Source organism: Anser cygnoides, chromosome 12 (genome assembly GCF_040182565.1).
Source record: "Anser cygnoides isolate HZ-2024a breed goose chromosome 12, Taihu_goose_T2T_genome, whole genome shotgun sequence".
NCBI lineage: Eukaryota > Metazoa > Chordata > Aves > Anseriformes > Anatidae > Anser > Anser cygnoides.
Window position 1 is genome coordinate 11617959 of NC_089884.1, and position 15723 is coordinate 11633681.

General features: G+C 52.7%; 1 protein-coding gene across 1 annotated transcript; it reads left to right on the forward strand.

The window, feature by feature from the left end:
* Positions 1-1420: 1420 nt before the first annotated feature.
* On the forward strand, positions 1421-9804 carry CFAP263 (cilia and flagella associated protein 263). Its single transcript, XM_067004536.1, has 9 exons — positions 1421-2326; positions 2751-2883; positions 4066-4227; positions 5353-5508; positions 6001-6081; positions 6234-6389; positions 7291-7398; positions 7924-8079; positions 9405-9804. The coding sequence occupies exons 1-9, from the start codon at positions 1716-1718 to the stop codon at positions 9492-9494; spliced, it is 1653 nt and encodes a 550-aa protein (XP_066860637.1). The 5' UTR covers positions 1421-1715; the 3' UTR covers positions 9495-9804.
* The last annotated feature ends 5919 nt before the right edge of the window (positions 9805-15723 follow it).

Genomic DNA, 15723 nt, shown 5'->3' on the forward strand with positions numbered 1-15723 from the left:
ACATTGTTTTCCGAAAGCAGTGCATGGTGGAACAGAACACAGAAAACACGCAGAAGTGCATAAGCTTTCAGAGCATACCGGCCAGTCCTTTGGTAAACTATAACTTGTGACAGTACCTGCAAAGGCATCGAGGCGTACGTTTAAAAGAGCTCCTCAATACTGGTGTGTGAATGCTTTTTTTCTCAGATCAAGAAGGCCAGAGCTGTACCGCTACACAGCTGAGACATTTGTCTGCCACAGTAAATTCTGCATGACATTGCATTAAAACCCAGGCGTAAGCACCCCTGCGACCCGGTGAAGCCTGGCTGCACCCCAGGCCTGGCTCTAGCAGCTGGGGTCTGGGCGGCAGGGCACAGCGCTGCTCATGCACTCCGTGGGAGGGGAGATGGCCCTGAGGTGTCCCTGCTAGCAAAAGCGGAGACACGGGGCTGGGGCACATGTGGAGCTACTCACTGCGCCCCTGGGAGTTAGAGCAGTGACTAATTATGGAAATCTGCATACACACTCCTATGTGCACATCAGCATGTACGAGCTGGCAAGCAAAGCAAATGTGTTGTAGCTACTGTAACCACACACCTGACCGAGGACAGGATCAGGACCACTCCCCCAGACGTCTGCATTGCTGCTATTCAGGCACATGTGCTCAAACATTGAGCTCGCTAAAGCTTTTCCAAGTTTTCTCTGAAATGCTATTGAACTATTTTTATTGCTATTTTCAAATCTGGCTAGAAAGGTTCACCTGTTTCCCAGAGCAAAGTCAGGGAAAACATACTTTTGGCAACTAAAAGCCAGAACAGATCTTGTCCTGAAGGCACTTCAGAGCTCTGGATCCTGGAATTTGGCAAGGGACAGTTTTTGTGGCAGAGATGGGTGGGCTGTCTTCTGCTGACCTCTGAAAAGCTTTCCAGAGCTCGGCACAGTGATAAACATCTTGAAATCTGCATGCCCTCTTCCTGCAGCTGGAAAGCCTCCAGCACAATGCTGCTGAACCATCCAGAGCCACCAGTCCTGCCTGCAGCTCCCCATCCATCACAGCTGCTCCCAGGACTGCTCAGCTGCCTCTCCCCATCCCACCAAACAGTGAGGCAGTGACTGTCTCAGGTTAGAGTGTCAGAAAGATTCTTGCAGGGACCCCAAGCCCACAAATCCTGAGTAAATGGTGCTACGTATACACAAACTAGCTGGACAGAGGGTCTGCTGCAAGCGTGGCACACTCTAACCTTGCTGCAGACTCACACAGCACCAAGTGCAGAGCAGGTTTCATCTGCTTGGATTACACGTTTGTAAAACCTTAACTATGCAAGAAGAATTGGAAACAAGAGAAGCCCATGGCCTACAGCTAGCTAGCAGAGAAAACGGTGGCAAATAAAAACAATAAACAGACATTCAAAGTTTTGCGTAATTTGGTGTGTCAGTGAAACACAGCTTTTAATTTGTGACTCCATTTTTAATGGGATCCCCATCACACCCTGTGGGCAAAGATGGGCTCCAGGCTGTGCCACAGCCGTTCTCTCCCCTCTCCTCTGTGTGTGCACACTTCGAGAAGCTTCTTGTGCTCTAGCAATGAGTGCCTGTCAGTGACAAAGATCCTCCTGGGAGAGGTGCTTCTCCTGGTGCTGGCACGAGGATGAGGAGCAGGGCTCTTCCCATGGACCAGCTGTGGTTATGACTCAGGTGTGTTTTGAAGATGAGCTTTGACACGTTCTGGCCATCACATGGATGTGAGGCCTCCTCACCGGGTTCTCCTGCACACGCAGCAATGGGGAGTGCACCATTCCAAACCAGCTTTGTCATGGGGCCACAGAAAGGACCGGCATCACCATGGCATGGGTTTATATTGTTCCATACTCAGGTTGACTTGCATCTTTCATCCCAGAAGAGCCACAGAGAGGCATCACCACCCCTATCAGCAACTGTCGGGGAGGGAGGCACAGTTATACTGGCCTGCCCGCAATCTAGTCAGGGCACAGCGTGAGCTGCAGCATGGCTGCAGCAACAGGGCCTCTCAGAAACGATGCCCAGCACCTGGCAGAGCTCCTGGACCTGGCCATGCCAGCTCCCCAGTGGGAGACCCCCAGGCCACAACCGAGCTGTGCCAGGGGCCAAACCGCGCCTGGCCCGGTGGCGGAGCTGGCAGCGGCCAAGGTGCAGGGCTCAAGCCAGGGAGCAGGGCCTCCGTGCGTGTGCCGGGGCCTCCCTGTGCCCGTGAGTCCTGCCCCCCACCCCACCCGTGCCCGTTCCACCGTTGCCACAACACAGCCATGGCGGAGCAGGTGCTGGCGGTGCTGCCCCTGCCGCAGCTGCGGGCACGCCTGCAGGAGGAGCGGTACCGGCAGCCGCGGGGGGGGACAGCAGCGTGGGGTGGGGGTCCCGGGCTGGGTGCAGCAGCCCGAGGATGTAGGGGTGGTGGGGCCTGGGCTGTAACCGGGGTTGGGCAGGGACTGAGGCTCGGGAGAGGGACAGGGATGGGGCCACCCCCAGCCACCCACTGTCCCTTCCTAAAGGGCTCCTGTCCCATGCTCCATTGGTCTCTGGGGTCTGGGTTTTTGAGCAGGGGCAGGTCTGGGGGGCTTTTCTGCATCCTGGTTCAGGGAGGGGAGACCTTCAGCCCTCATTTGGGGGTGTTGTTTTACCCTGAGTTAGCTTCTTTCGGCTCTGCCTTTGCCCACTGGCCACACGCAGTGACACTGTACTTGGCCCGGTGCACGTCCCTGAGAGCTGGGTCTCATCCCGACCCCATCATTTTGCAGTCATGCCATCGCTTTGCTGAGAGCTGAGGTGGAGATGTTTGAGAATCAGTACCGTAAGATGGAGCCGAGCAGCCCAGTTCTCCAGCAGCAGCCGGTGGCCCACGACTCCCCGCCAGAGCCGGTGCACGTACTGGTACGGAGCGGGGTAGCCACCGTGTGGGCTGCACAAGTGACTTAACCCCAACACCTGCCTGAAAACGAGTGCTAGCTGGGCCTTTAGGTGTAAGCTTTGGGCTTCCTTGCTGTTCTGCACTCAGCGTAGAGGCCAGGCTGCCTTCCGATTTCTCCTCTCCCAGCTGGTGCTGTCTCTGGTGTATGACAGCACTGTGATCGCCTGAACAGCAGGTGCCAGGTAGATCTGGAAGCACTTCACACACTAAAGAGTTAACCCCCCCACAGAGTAATCTGAAGGAGAAACTAAGCATACAGTGGGGCTGATGCCAGGAAAGCAGGGGACTTTCCCCGGGCCCTGTCAGGTGCTCTCTAACAGGTTTCTCCTCCTCTTCCCCTCCTGCAGGAGCCCCTGTAGGCTTAGACCTGCGTGCACCCACACCCAGGTTCCTCTTCCGAGCGCATGTTGCTCTGTTCCTTCTCACTGTAGCCATGATCAGGCTTTTGGGGCAGATTTTCGCCTCCTGGCCTGAACATCTCCTTCCACCAGTGATACAGTGAGCAGAAGCTCTGCTGTGGAGCTCCTTTCAGCTAGCCTCTTGCAAGGGGCTTCGGCAATGCCTGAGCCTGAAGGAGCCACTTTGGGGGGTTTCTTTTTGAAACTTTGCCTTTGGCCAGAAGGGCCCTTGCCCTGTGCAGAGCAGTGCTGGCATCCCAGTATCTCTGCAGAACCGGTGATCACACCCAAGCAGTGTCGCTTCTCCAAAGACTGAGCTTTAGCCCACCCATGTTGCGAGACCCTCCACTCCTCGGGAAGAGGCAGAAGACCCTATCTGTCCTACACAACAAGGTCTAGATAATGTCCATGTCCATTAACATCTCCACTATTGAGAGGTGTTGTAATGAAGGTGTTGATGAAGGCATCACATTGCCTTTAACCTCCAGCCCTGCACTTGCCCGTTGAAGTGAATTGAAAGTGCTTAGGTAGGAAGGTTTTGTGGGTGGATGAGAGGACAAATGAGGCCAGCTAGGTGTGGCCCCAAGTTACCCCTGTTCTGGATACACCTCTGTGTCCTTACTGTAAGCTGGAATCCCTCTAACCTGACTGTTGAGATTATTTTCTCTTTGAATACATGAAAATGCAGCAGCAGTTGGCCTGTGTTGGCTACCTGATGGCATCTGTGCTATTCCTTGATTGTTGCAGACACATGGCAGGTCCAAATCCAAGATGCGTCGTTCAACAGGCTATTTCGTAGGCCTGACAGTGGAGCAGAAATGTGAGCTGGCTGAGCGGGAGCTGGTGGACATGAAGGGTGAAATTCAGAGGATGGAGGAGGACACAGAGAAGACCTTGCAGGACCTCGAGGTATAGCTCTCCAGAAACCTTAGAACCACCGATGTGTCCTGCAGTCTTGTAACCTTTCCCACCTCTTTCAACATGCCATCCCCAGGCCAGTGGGACAGACTTGCTTGGTGTGGGCTGTTCATAGCAGAGCATTGTTGTTCGTGGTCCTGAGCTGAGAGTGGGAGCCAGAACTGCCCCCTAACTTCACAGTTTCTTGAAGGCAAGTGCACCAACAGAGACCAGATGCGCCTGTCTCTGAAGCTGCATATTATGGCAAGAACTAACAGTTACACAAGATAGCAGAAGATTTTTAGATAGAGAAGCTCAGGTCTGCTATGTGAGATGAAGAAATAGATGCTTGAAAGAAAAAGCTCCTTTTTGTCAGCTTTTTGAATGTGTGTCCCTTGTGCCAGACACATTTTTCAATATAGAAATTCCCAAGCTTTTTCTTGAAAGCAAAAGCTCCTTTCTGTCAGTTTCTTGGATGTATGTCCTTCATGCCAAACATTTTTCAATATAGAAACTCTCAAGAGCTTCCTGCTTTGACTGGGCTCAGTGCAGACCTCTCCAGTGTCTGCCTTTCCAGTCTCTCTAGGATTTCTTCTGCATATGCTCCAAATCTACCAGGCTGCATTCCTGCTGCAGGCTCCTTGCTGCTGCATCACGATCAGCCCTATGCCGTCTGCCAAGACCTCCTCCTAGGCAGGGTGCTCAGGAGCTCTCAGGGAAGGAGAAACCTTTCCCTTCAGTTCATGCCGCTGATGCAGCAGCTGGGACAGAGGCAGCAGGCAGCCCATGTCCCTCTGGTGTGGCCACAGGTCATACATTGTAAACAAAAGACAGTCCCAGGATTGGCTTAGTAAGGCTGATGATGGTTCTAAGTCAGGATGGAATGACAGACGCTGAAAGTCAGGCATGGGAGAGATTTATTCTGATGTTCGTTTTTGAATAAGTGAAGTAGCAGTGCTCTGTAAGACTGTGTCATGTGCCCTGTGCTGCACAGGGTGAACCTCAGTGCACCCACAGGAGAAATGCTCCTAACTCCATCAGAGTACGTCTGGTCATTTCCAGTGTCCCCTATTCCCTAAGCTGTTTGAATTAGGGAAGTTAGCACCTCTTGACTCTTACGTGACTTCATTTCTACAGGCAGTCATACAAGAAACAGATATTTGGTGGACTGATGTTAAGAAAGCAATCAGTGACTTTGAGAAAGACATCGTCAGTACCATCTCCAACAAGAAAGGGAGCATTGTAGCTTCCGAGAAGCTGCTGAGGTACCTAGAGGAGAAGAACCACCAAAGGGTCAGTGCAGCAGGGCAAAAGTTGAGCCTGGTCTGTCATCTGAAATGTATGGTAAAAAATTTGGGTTAAAACCTATTTCCCATACTCCCATATGGTCTGCCTCACATTTTCAGACTATCTTAGCAACTACCCCAGCTGATCATCAGCTTGGTGAGCACAACTATGAGTACAAGTGACACAAGGCCCAGCCCTCCAGCTCAGTAGAGCCCAGGGAAGTGCAAAGCCAACATCCCACATGTGGGGCAGGAGGATGCTGAACAGCGTTTCTCATGGGAGGGGAAGTGCTCGTTTTTTAGGAGCAGTACAGGTGAGATGAATCATAGATTCATAGAATCATTAAGGTTGGAAAAGACCTTTAAGATCATCTGGTCCAACCATCACTGTACTACCAATGTCACCCAGTGAAGGGAAAATGCACAGGAAAGCATGAGGTCCTGGTGCTCTTCCTCCTCCCAGACTGCTGTCCCGCTATAACCTGCTTTCTTTCTTTAGGATCTGATGAAAGAGAAGTTGCGCTTAGAAAACAGTTTTCTCAAGGGTTACAAGAAGAAGCTGCAGCAGCAGCTCAGGCAGGTACATGCAGCAGTCTAGGAGAAACAGGGGTGAGATGGCCTGTGAAGAACACAGCTGTCTTTAGGACAACTTTTCCCACCAAACAAAGCCCTCTTTATTTGGGGCTGAGCTGTGGTCGGCAACCTGTAGCTCTGCTTCTCTGGGGTTTGCAGAAGGAGCAGATGGGAGAGATGCTCCGTGAGGTCCGCTCACAGCAGCTGCAGGTTACAAAGGAGCAGTACGAAGAGAAGATTGATGAGAAGAACAAGGAGCTGCAGCAGCTAAAACTGACTTTAGGGAAGACCGTCCGGATCCTCAACTTTCGTAAAGTGAGTGGAACTCCCAGTGCCTCTGCTTTCCCTTTCCCGAGGGTCACATGTGAGCTGATTAGCAGCTCTTATATCCTTCCCTTTCTCAGTCAGAGGATGCCAGGCACCTCCCAGTCTTTCCACTGATGTGGTAGCTCAGTGTGTGTGTGCGGGGGGGGGGGGGGGGGGGTTGCCTGACATGCCAGGAGCCCCACTGAGCTCCCTCTGTGCAGTGATGTCCTCATTCATGTTTGGCTGCAGCCTGATGGTGAGGTTTGTGCTTTGCAGACAGGTTATTTTATACCCTGATGAAAATTCCCACAGGAAAGAGCTTTGGTGCTGACGCATAGAAAAATACATTTCTTACATAACATGTGACATTTGAAAAGATGCCATGAGCTGCAGCCCCTGATCTTATCAGTGAAAAGTGCTTTCAGCTGGGGCGGATTTGTGTCTCTCAGATGAGCCCTTCTGTCTGGGTCCATCCTAAACCCAGGCTTCAGTGCCACAGTGTAATAATACAGGCTGTGACAGCCAGGTACCTCGAAGCAGTAGCTGTGGCCGCTGACTGGAACCCCCCCACCCAAGTCACGCCCCATGGAGCATAACAGCTTTCACCTGCTGACCATGCCCCAGCAGACGCAGGCTCCTGCCCTTCCTGGCAAGCGGCTCTGTTTTGCTACTGACAACTGGAGATTTGGGGCTGTCAACACAGGGCTGTGGCCCACAGCCGCCATCACTCCTGGCTAACGCAGTGCCAGTGCTTGGCAGACAGCACAGGGCCGTGTTTGGAGCACAGCTCCTGCACCACCAGCGGAGACAAAGCCCAAGGAGAGGGCCCACATAAGCAGTAGAGATGTCTTTGCATGTACCAGAGAGCTGCTGTTGCATCTACTAACAGTGTCCTTCTCTCTTGTTCCAGAAAAAGCTTCAGAACACCATGGAAACATCGACATCTCTAATGAAAGACATCTCCCAGAAGACGGAGCTGCTGGAGAAGATTGAAAGAGAAACTACTCTGGTGGAGAAGGTAAGAGAGTGATTTGGGAATCCCTGAGACTTAACTTACGAGGACTCTCTGTAGGTATTTGTTATGGTACATTAGACACTGATGCCCATTTGAGGTCCAGCAATAACCTGGATATGTGCATGCCGTGGTGGGACTGAGAGTAAGTCCTGGAGCTCCTGCCGATGCCATTAATACTGGTCAGCTTTGCCCTTTGTGCATTTTGCCCCTCCAGGGACCAGCCACTGCCTTCTTGAAGTTCTCTTTCCTTGAGCTTTTCATCAACAGTGTCCTCTCCAGTGAGAGGTGGCAGTGCTGTTACCCAGCTGGGCCAGCACAGCTTTGGGCAGCAGGCTCAAGGCGCTCTCGAGCAGCCCATCTGTGGGATGGAGGCACAGGTGGATGCACCATATTATGCCCTCAAATGTGCAGCTGCTCTCAGGGCTTCAGTTTGTCCTGCCTGCCTGCTTCCCTGGAGGGCTGGCCACCAGCTGGCAGGGGGACATTTTCCTGGGATGTCCTTGCCCTCTGTCCCTTTCCCTCCCGCAGCAACGAGCCAAAGCGGAGAGTCTGGACCGGTGGCTGCAGAAACAGCTGTCGGACTACAGCGCCCCTCCCGTGATGAGTTATGTGCAGACGGCAATGGCTGTCACTGACCTGGAAAAGAGTATCAAGGCTTGGCAGAGGAGGGCAGCAATTGCTGAGGTGAGTGAGGCAGAGCCGGGTACACGTGGGCCGGGCACCGGCTCCCGGTGTCGCCGCTGAGGGCAGGGCCGGAGGCTCTTTCTGGTGGCTGCTCCCTACCCCCAGGATGGAGGCTGAATTTTAAATGAGCTCAGAGGGGGAGCCGATGCAAGGGTGTAGTGTGTAACTGGACAGGCTGCACCACCAGGCTGCTCTGATACTGAAACCTGAAGGGTGTGCAAGGAGAAGGGGACGTGTGGTGGCCCAGTATGGCACAGGCCTTCCCCAACACCCCAGACAGCTGGTGGCTCTCCAGTGCTTGTGGTCCTCTTTGATGATCTCAAACATTTATTCCTCATCTGTATCTTGACTCTTCCCTGGAAAGGAAAGGCTGTGCCTGGCCAAGAGCCAAGCATGAGTTCATGGCAAAGTTGCAAGAACAGTATCTTTGTCTCTGCCCCTGGCCCAAGTCCTGCAGCCTGGGAGGAGGTGAGGAGATAAGGCAGGAGCGTTGCCAAAGCCCAGAGATAGCAGGACACATCCCTGTCCCTACCCGGGCGGGATGTCAATGTGCACAGTGGGCGAGGAGAGACGCTGCTGGGGCAAAGCCAGCTCCTAGGACAGGTCATGAGGTCCTGCCCATCAGCACCCTGCTCACCCCTGAGCAAGGGCTGGGAGTAGGATGGTGCTGGGCTGTGTCTGCCCAGCACTTTGTTCCCCAGTACCTTGGGCTGGGACTGGCTGTGCTTTTGTGGTCCAGCCTTTCTCAGAGGTCAGAACGGTGTTTGGGCTTGAACCTCCAGAGCCAGCATGGCAGGTTGAGAAGTGTGGATCTGACTGCAGCTGCTGCAGAGCTTGTGGGCAGCTCAGCCACAGACCTGGGCTCTGGCTTGGACGCACTCCATGTGCAGTGCCCGGAGCCTTGCCAGCCTTGGAACTAGAGAGATGTCAGGGCTCAAGGGACAAGAGATGGTTGCTGTAGTTGTCCCTGAGATAAGAGGAGTGACACCAAGGATCTTGTTTTTCCTGCCAGCCCCTCTGTGGCAGGACAGGTCAAACAGCCCTGCTGCTGTGCAGAGGGCTGTAGGTCTCCACGCAGTGCTTTTGTGTGATGTCTCCAGGCTTCCTGTAGCATTTGGAGGAAAACCAAAGCTGGTTTAGACCTGCAGGAGCTCTTCTCAGTGTGCTGCAGCGAGCACTGAGCTCAGGTGGGAGTGGGGCAAGTGAACGGGCATGCAGTACCGCAGCTTAGAGCCTAGCAGCTTCCTCCACAACCTAGCAGCTTCCTCCACAACGTACCACTGCTGTCTGAACATACTAAGGCCTTCTCCTTTCTTCTTTTGCAGATGACCTTGCAGAGCTACCGCAGAGCATGGAACCAGGTCAAGATGTCTGGTAACCAGCAGCTAGCAGAGGGAGCCGCCCCATTCTTCTGAGTGGATTAACCCAGCTTCCTAGTAATGATAATTTTGACATTGCTGTTAATAAAGCCTTTCACTTATCTTTTAAGGTCAGACAACTTCCATGAGTAAATTCCCATTTCAGGGCCACAGGCAGATAAGATTTGTGATGTAATTCTTAGCTCCTCTCATCTCCCCTCCACTTAACTTCCTGGTCAATAAGATACTAGTCCTAAGGGATCTACAGGAGCCCATGGTTGGATTGAAACCCACCACAACAATCAGCAAAACAATCCTACTGTTAATCTCTCCATAGTCCATTGTGAGGTGTGCCCAACTTTAGCCATTCCAAAGGCAAAAACCAAAAACTTATGTGTGTAAAGAGCTTGAAAACATTGCACCACCTTCTTCCCTACTGCCCTCCTGCAAGTCTGTCCCCTCTATTTAATACATTCATATATGAACAGAGGCTAGAATCTGTACGTGGAATTTTTACTCCCAAATGAAGGATTCATGTATTCATTGATAAAGGTTCTGAAAGTTGCTCTACTTCAAGAAAAACACCAGCAGTCTCCTCCTGACAAGGAGTAATGCAACAGTGCTTCTGCATATCAGCTTGAACTGGTGGAGTGCTGGTTTACTGGGATGGAGGACAAAGGTTCAGAGAGATTCTGTATCTACACTTCTTTCTTTTTTAAAAAAACACCCCTGTATTCATGAAACAAAATGTTCAGGAGGGTAGTGTTTTGTTTTGAGCTGTCAAAGGCAGGGAGAGGGATGGGAGGAGGATGGAAGATTGCCATGGAAAAGTTCAGAGTAAGTGACACTGGGCTCAGGCCTGAACTTGAAGTTTGTGTGCTTAGAACTCAGTGGAAAGGAATATGCTGAAAAGGCCCTAGTGCTGTTGGATTTTAGCCCGTACCTTTTGCCTCTAAAAAAGGCGAAGTAAAAAAGGGAGAAGAATATAAATCTCATTGTCTTTCCTCAAGCCAAGAAAACCGCTGCAGGAAGTTGTGTCTGCTGGTTGTCTGTGCCAGAGACTTGAGATATCTTCACTTGGTTGCTTGATTTGATTTGCGTTTTTCTGAAGAAGGTCTGGACCCACAGCAGGACTCCCTGGAAAGAGGCTACTTTGTTTGATGGACATTATTTGAAGATTATTTGTTTGGGTTGAAGTGTTAGCCAGGAGTTGGACTTGATGATCCTTGTGGGTCCCTTCCAACTCAGGTTATTCTATGATTCTATGATTCTAAGCACTAGGCTTGTCTGATGCTGCAAGGCAGGCTGTGGAAGCTGCAGAGGAGCCAACCCTATGGGGAAATTTGTTGTCAAATGTGTAAACGTAGCATCCTGCAAGCTGCAGGGAGATGAAACCACTCATGCAAGAAATGATGAAGAAACCCGTGGCGCTGTTGTGAGGGCATCTCTTTGGTCAGTCCCAGCATGTGGCAGCTTCCACCAGGCTCTGTGTCCTGGCCCTTCTGCAGGCCCTGCTAGGTCAGCCAGCTGTGCTCTGTTTGCCCCCCCATCACTACAAGCAGTTATTCTCTGGTGACCAAATCTGTCACCAGAGCTGCCTTTTCCCTCTGGACAAGCACTGGTGATCCCTTAATGCAAGAGGGGATTCCTTGGGAGATTCCAGGGTTTAATAGCTCAGGTTGTGCACCTACAGGAGAGCTGAGCACTGTGATCATATAGGGCAGGTCATTTTGACATGGCATGCATGAACCAAGCGGTTTTCTGATCACAAAAGAATACCTCAGTTACCTAAAGCAACAAAACAGTGAGAAGGATATAACAAACAATCCCTTTCCCAAGTACCTGAGGCCAGTGTACGTATCCCTTGGAGATGGGAAGCATCTCCCCACTGCAGGAGTCATAAATCAGAAATGGCCCATCCCCAGAGGAGTTCAGGTCTAGCTTTTCTTACTGGGGTTGAAACCATCTTCCTGAAATACCCTCACTGTTCACCTGGAGGTCTCTTCCCAGTCTTTGGGTGAAGGCTGCAGATGAGCTCATGCCCTGGTGAGTGTGGGGAACGCGTCCACTCCTGGTGGCCACTCTTGGTGGTGGCCAAGATCCATTTGCCGTAGTGGGACACTGGGGTGCACAGGACTGGCCCATAGCATCTCATGTGACCGTCACTGAGAATGCCTCTCTGGATTCTTTTCTCAGTTCCTTTAATGTGGCACACGACAGGGTTTCCAGGGCCACCCTTTGGGAGGCAGAACAAGGTTGTGTCACAGCAGCCCTCCGCCTGCCTCCACAGGATCCCTCAGATCCTGTGGACTTCACTGGCGCGAGAGGAGGGCAGATCACATCAGTTCAGTCCTTCATCACCACTGGCAACAAAACACCACTAATTCAGGGGACTGCCTGCCTTCAGGCTGATGAAAACCCTTGTCCTGTGTGCCTCTGCCCCACCACCATGCCTGATTCCTCTGTAACGTGCCCCAAAGAACCCCTTCGCTGTTTTGCCTTCTGAGCATCAGGCAGGGAGCTCCTTGGCACTGGCTGAATCAAAAGCCCTTGGAGATGAGGTGTGTGGCTGTGGCAGCAGAAGCAGCAACTGCAGGCTGCAGTGCACAGAGACGGACGTCACGGGTTCAGGCACGGTCCCACACCTGCTGTTTGCAAGCTGCGTGGAAGGGATGTTTCCAGCACGAGGCTGAGTGAGGAGCTGAGGGGACTGGGGCCCCTTCCCTCCCTGTTCCCATCCCCTCTCTGCGTGCTGCAGGCCTGGTGGCATCAGGAGGTGGTCGCAAGGTTGGCAAGACCCTGCTGGCATTCCCGGGATCTGGGTCTCCCGCAGTGGGTTCCAGCCAGCTTGCAAGTAACTGCAGCCCCTCTTTAGAGGCTCCTTAACCGCTGATGCAGCAGGGGAAGAGGTGGTGATGCCGGGAGAAGAGGTGCTGGATGCAGGCACCTCCCCAGCATGCAAGTGCACTGAGCAGGGGCTGTTGGAGGCTTGCGGTGCGTGTGCCTGCTCAGACAGCACCTCCGAGGCACAGCTCCTCCTGACCCAGAGCCTCCCGCCCCCACCCTGGTTCCACCTGCAGCAAGAGGCGAGGGTAGCAAGAGCAGGAGGCAGGAGGGCACTCTGGTGCTGATGAAGGGGGTTTATAAAAGATGAGAGGACCCCAAAATGCTTGGGGAGGGGGATGAAAATGGGTCTGGGGAACCTGAAGGTAGCAGGAGGTGCTGCAGTGGCACTACCAGGCTTCAGCTGCCTGCATCTGGGCTTTCCCACAAGCACACGCCAAGGGTCAGGAGCACAGCCAGGCTGCGAGCTCTGGCTGGGGTCAAGAAGCCCCTTCCCAGCTGAGAGGCCAAGTGTGCCTTCGGAGAGCAGGCTGGAGAAGATGGGATGCTATGAGGAATGTGAAAACTCATTTCTGTCCTGGAGAGCAGGACGAGAGAACTGTTGAGGAAGAGAAATGATGATGGGCATTGTGTGATGGGCACAACTACCTGAAAGGAAGCTGTTGGGAGCTGGGGGTCGGCCTCTTCTCGCAGGTAACTAGTGATAGGACCACAGGGAGTGACCTCAAGTTGTGCCAGGCAAGGTTTAGTTTAGAAATTAGGAGATATTTCTTCTCAGAAAGGGCAGTCAGGCATTGGAACAGGTTGTCCAGGGAAGTGGTGGCATCACCGTCCCTGGGGATGTTCAAGGAAAGGTTGGATGTGGTGCTTGGGGACATGGTTTAGTGGGTGACATTGATAGCAAGGTGATGGTTGGACCAGATGGTCTTGAAGGTCTCTTCCAACCTTAATGATTCTATGATTCTATGAAACAACTTCAGTTCTTCCCTTGACCATTCTATGATAAAAGAAGCCTGGGAAGGAGGGGCCAGCAAGCAGCAGCAAACAAAGGCACTGAGGTACCTGGAGGGCTGATGCTCTCCCAGCAGGTCATCCCTGGGACACTTCCCTCCCTGGTAAGGCCCAGACCATCACATCGGGTGTTTTCTGCAATACTGGGGATGAGCATGGCCAAAGGGAAGGGAAATGGTGCTGGGAGAAGGCTACGCACCATGGCTGGAGGGAAATTGTGGTTCGAGAGCTCATTTAAACCTGCATGCAGACCACGTCAGTGTTAGCTGAACTGATTTCTTCCAAGCTTTTAAATATGTTTCTTGTAAACAGAATTAGCAAGGACAGGGTCCATGTCATGGTACATTTAGGACAGAGGCAACCCAGGGAAACCGTAGATGTTTTTTTCATGGTTGTCCTCTCCCTGGATATAGCCAGTCCTGCACATAAGAAACTCAGTGCCCTGTCTCTCTGTTCCTGTAATAACTCTGTAAGTGCTTATCAGTCCCACTGAGAAGGGCCTTTCACATGTATTATCCCTGCCTCTTGTGATGCTGTGTTTGAAATGCCTTGGGAATCAGCTGGGAGGCAGCTGATGATCCCCAGGCCTGTCTGTCGTTGATCTGTGCTAAAAGGGGCCACTTGCCCTGCAAGAGCCAGGAAAAAATAGCTGTGAGACACCAGTTGCACCCTGCCCTCCCCATGGGGAGACTGCTCCGAGACTGGGCCCTGGCCACTGGCCAGGCTGTGCCACCACAAATGCAATGTGCTGCGAGGTGATGCAGCCTCCGAAGTCATGAGGTTAATCCCTGCGGTTAATGAAGCTCGCCCAGCTCTGCTTGGAGACAAACCCAAAGCTCTGCCCACAGCAGGCGAACACGGTGCTGTTGTGAGCTTGTGCAAAGCCTGCCTTGGGCAGGAGGGGATCCTGCTACACAAGTGATCTTTTTGGCTGCATGTCCCCTTGTGTTCCAGCATTTTTGGTATCTGCTGGATTGTTCCCACTGCCAAGGAAAATGTATGAAGTAAAAGCATCTGATAAAAATCAACTGACTGCAGTAAAACACCAACCCAGCTAAACCTGTCTGTATAGCTCAGCCTGAGCAGCCTCTGAGATATGTACCTTCAGTTTCACAGACTCACAGAATGGCTGAGGTTGGAAGGGACCTCTGGAGATCATCCAGTCGAACCCCCCTGCCAACCAGGGTCACCTAGAGCATGTTGCACAGGATGGCATCCAAGTGGGTTTTGTGTATCTCCAGAGGAGACTCCACAATCTCTCTGGGCAACCTGTGCCAGTGCTTTGTCACCCTCATAAAAGAAATGTTTTTTCGAATTCATCTGGAACTTCCTCTGCTTCAGTTTGTGCCCGTTGCCTCTCGTCTTCTCATTGGGCACAACTGGAAAGAGTCTGGCCCCATCCTCTTGACACCCTCCCTTCAGATATTTACACACATTTGTAAGTTCCCCTCTCCATCTTCTCTTCTCTTAAACAGGCCCAGCTCTCTCAGCCTCTCCTCGTATGAGAGATGCTCCAGTCCCCTCAGCACCTCGGTAGCCCTCCGCTGGACTCGCTTCAGGAGCTCCATGTCCCTCTGGTACTGGGGAGCCCAGCACTGGACACAGTGCTCCAGGTGCAGCCTCCCCAGGGCTGAGGAGAGGGGGAGGATCACCTCCCTCGACCTGCTGGCAGCACTCTTCCTTTGCACCCCGGGATACCACGGGCCTTCTTGGCCACAAGGGCACACTGCTGGCTCATGGCTAACCTGCTGTCCACCACGACTCCCGGGTCCTTGTCTGCAGAGCTGCTCTCCAGCAGGTCAGCCCCAGCCTGTACTGGTGCTTGGGGTTACTCCTGGATGCAGGACTCTGCATTTGCCTTTGTTGAGCTTCATGAGGTTCCTCTCGGCCCAACCCTCCAGCCTGTCCAGGTCCCTCTGAACGGCAGCACAGCCTCTGGGGTACCAGCCACTCCTCCCAGCTTTGTGTCGTCAGCAAACCTGCTGGGGGTGCACTCCGTTCCATCGTCCAGGGCGTTGATCAATAAGTTGAACAACGCTGGACCCAGTACTGACCCCTGGGGCACACCGCTAGCTACAGGCCTCCAACTAGACTCTGAACCACTGAGCACAACCCTCTGAGCTCTGCCATCCAGACAATTGCCAATTCACCTCACCGTCCGCTCATCTAGGCCGCACATCCTGAGCTTGTCTATGAGGATGTTATGGGAGACGGTGTTGAAAGCCTTGCTGAAGTCAAGGTAGACCACATCCACTGCTCTCCCCTTGTCTACCCAGACAGTCATCTCATCATAGAAGGCTATCAGAGTGGCCAAACATGACTTCCCCTTGGTGAATCCATGCTGACTATTCCTGATCACCTTCTTATCCTCCACATGCTTGGAGTTGACCTCCAGGATGAGCTGTTCCACCACCTTTCCAGGGATGGAGGT

Excerpts from the sequence above, each read along its gene's own strand:
- CFAP263 (XM_067004536.1), top strand. The coding sequence starts at position 1,716 with ATGGATGTGAGGCCTCCTCACCGGGTTCTCCTGCACACGCAGCAATGG. Across the intron at positions 6,082-6,233 it reads TGCAGCAGCAGCTCAGGCAG|AAGGAGCAGATGGGAGAGAT; the intron begins GTACATGCAGCA and ends TGGGGTTTGCAG. Across the intron at positions 7,399-7,923 it reads AAACTACTCTGGTGGAGAAG|CAACGAGCCAAAGCGGAGAG; the intron begins GTAAGAGAGTGA and ends TCCCTCCCGCAG.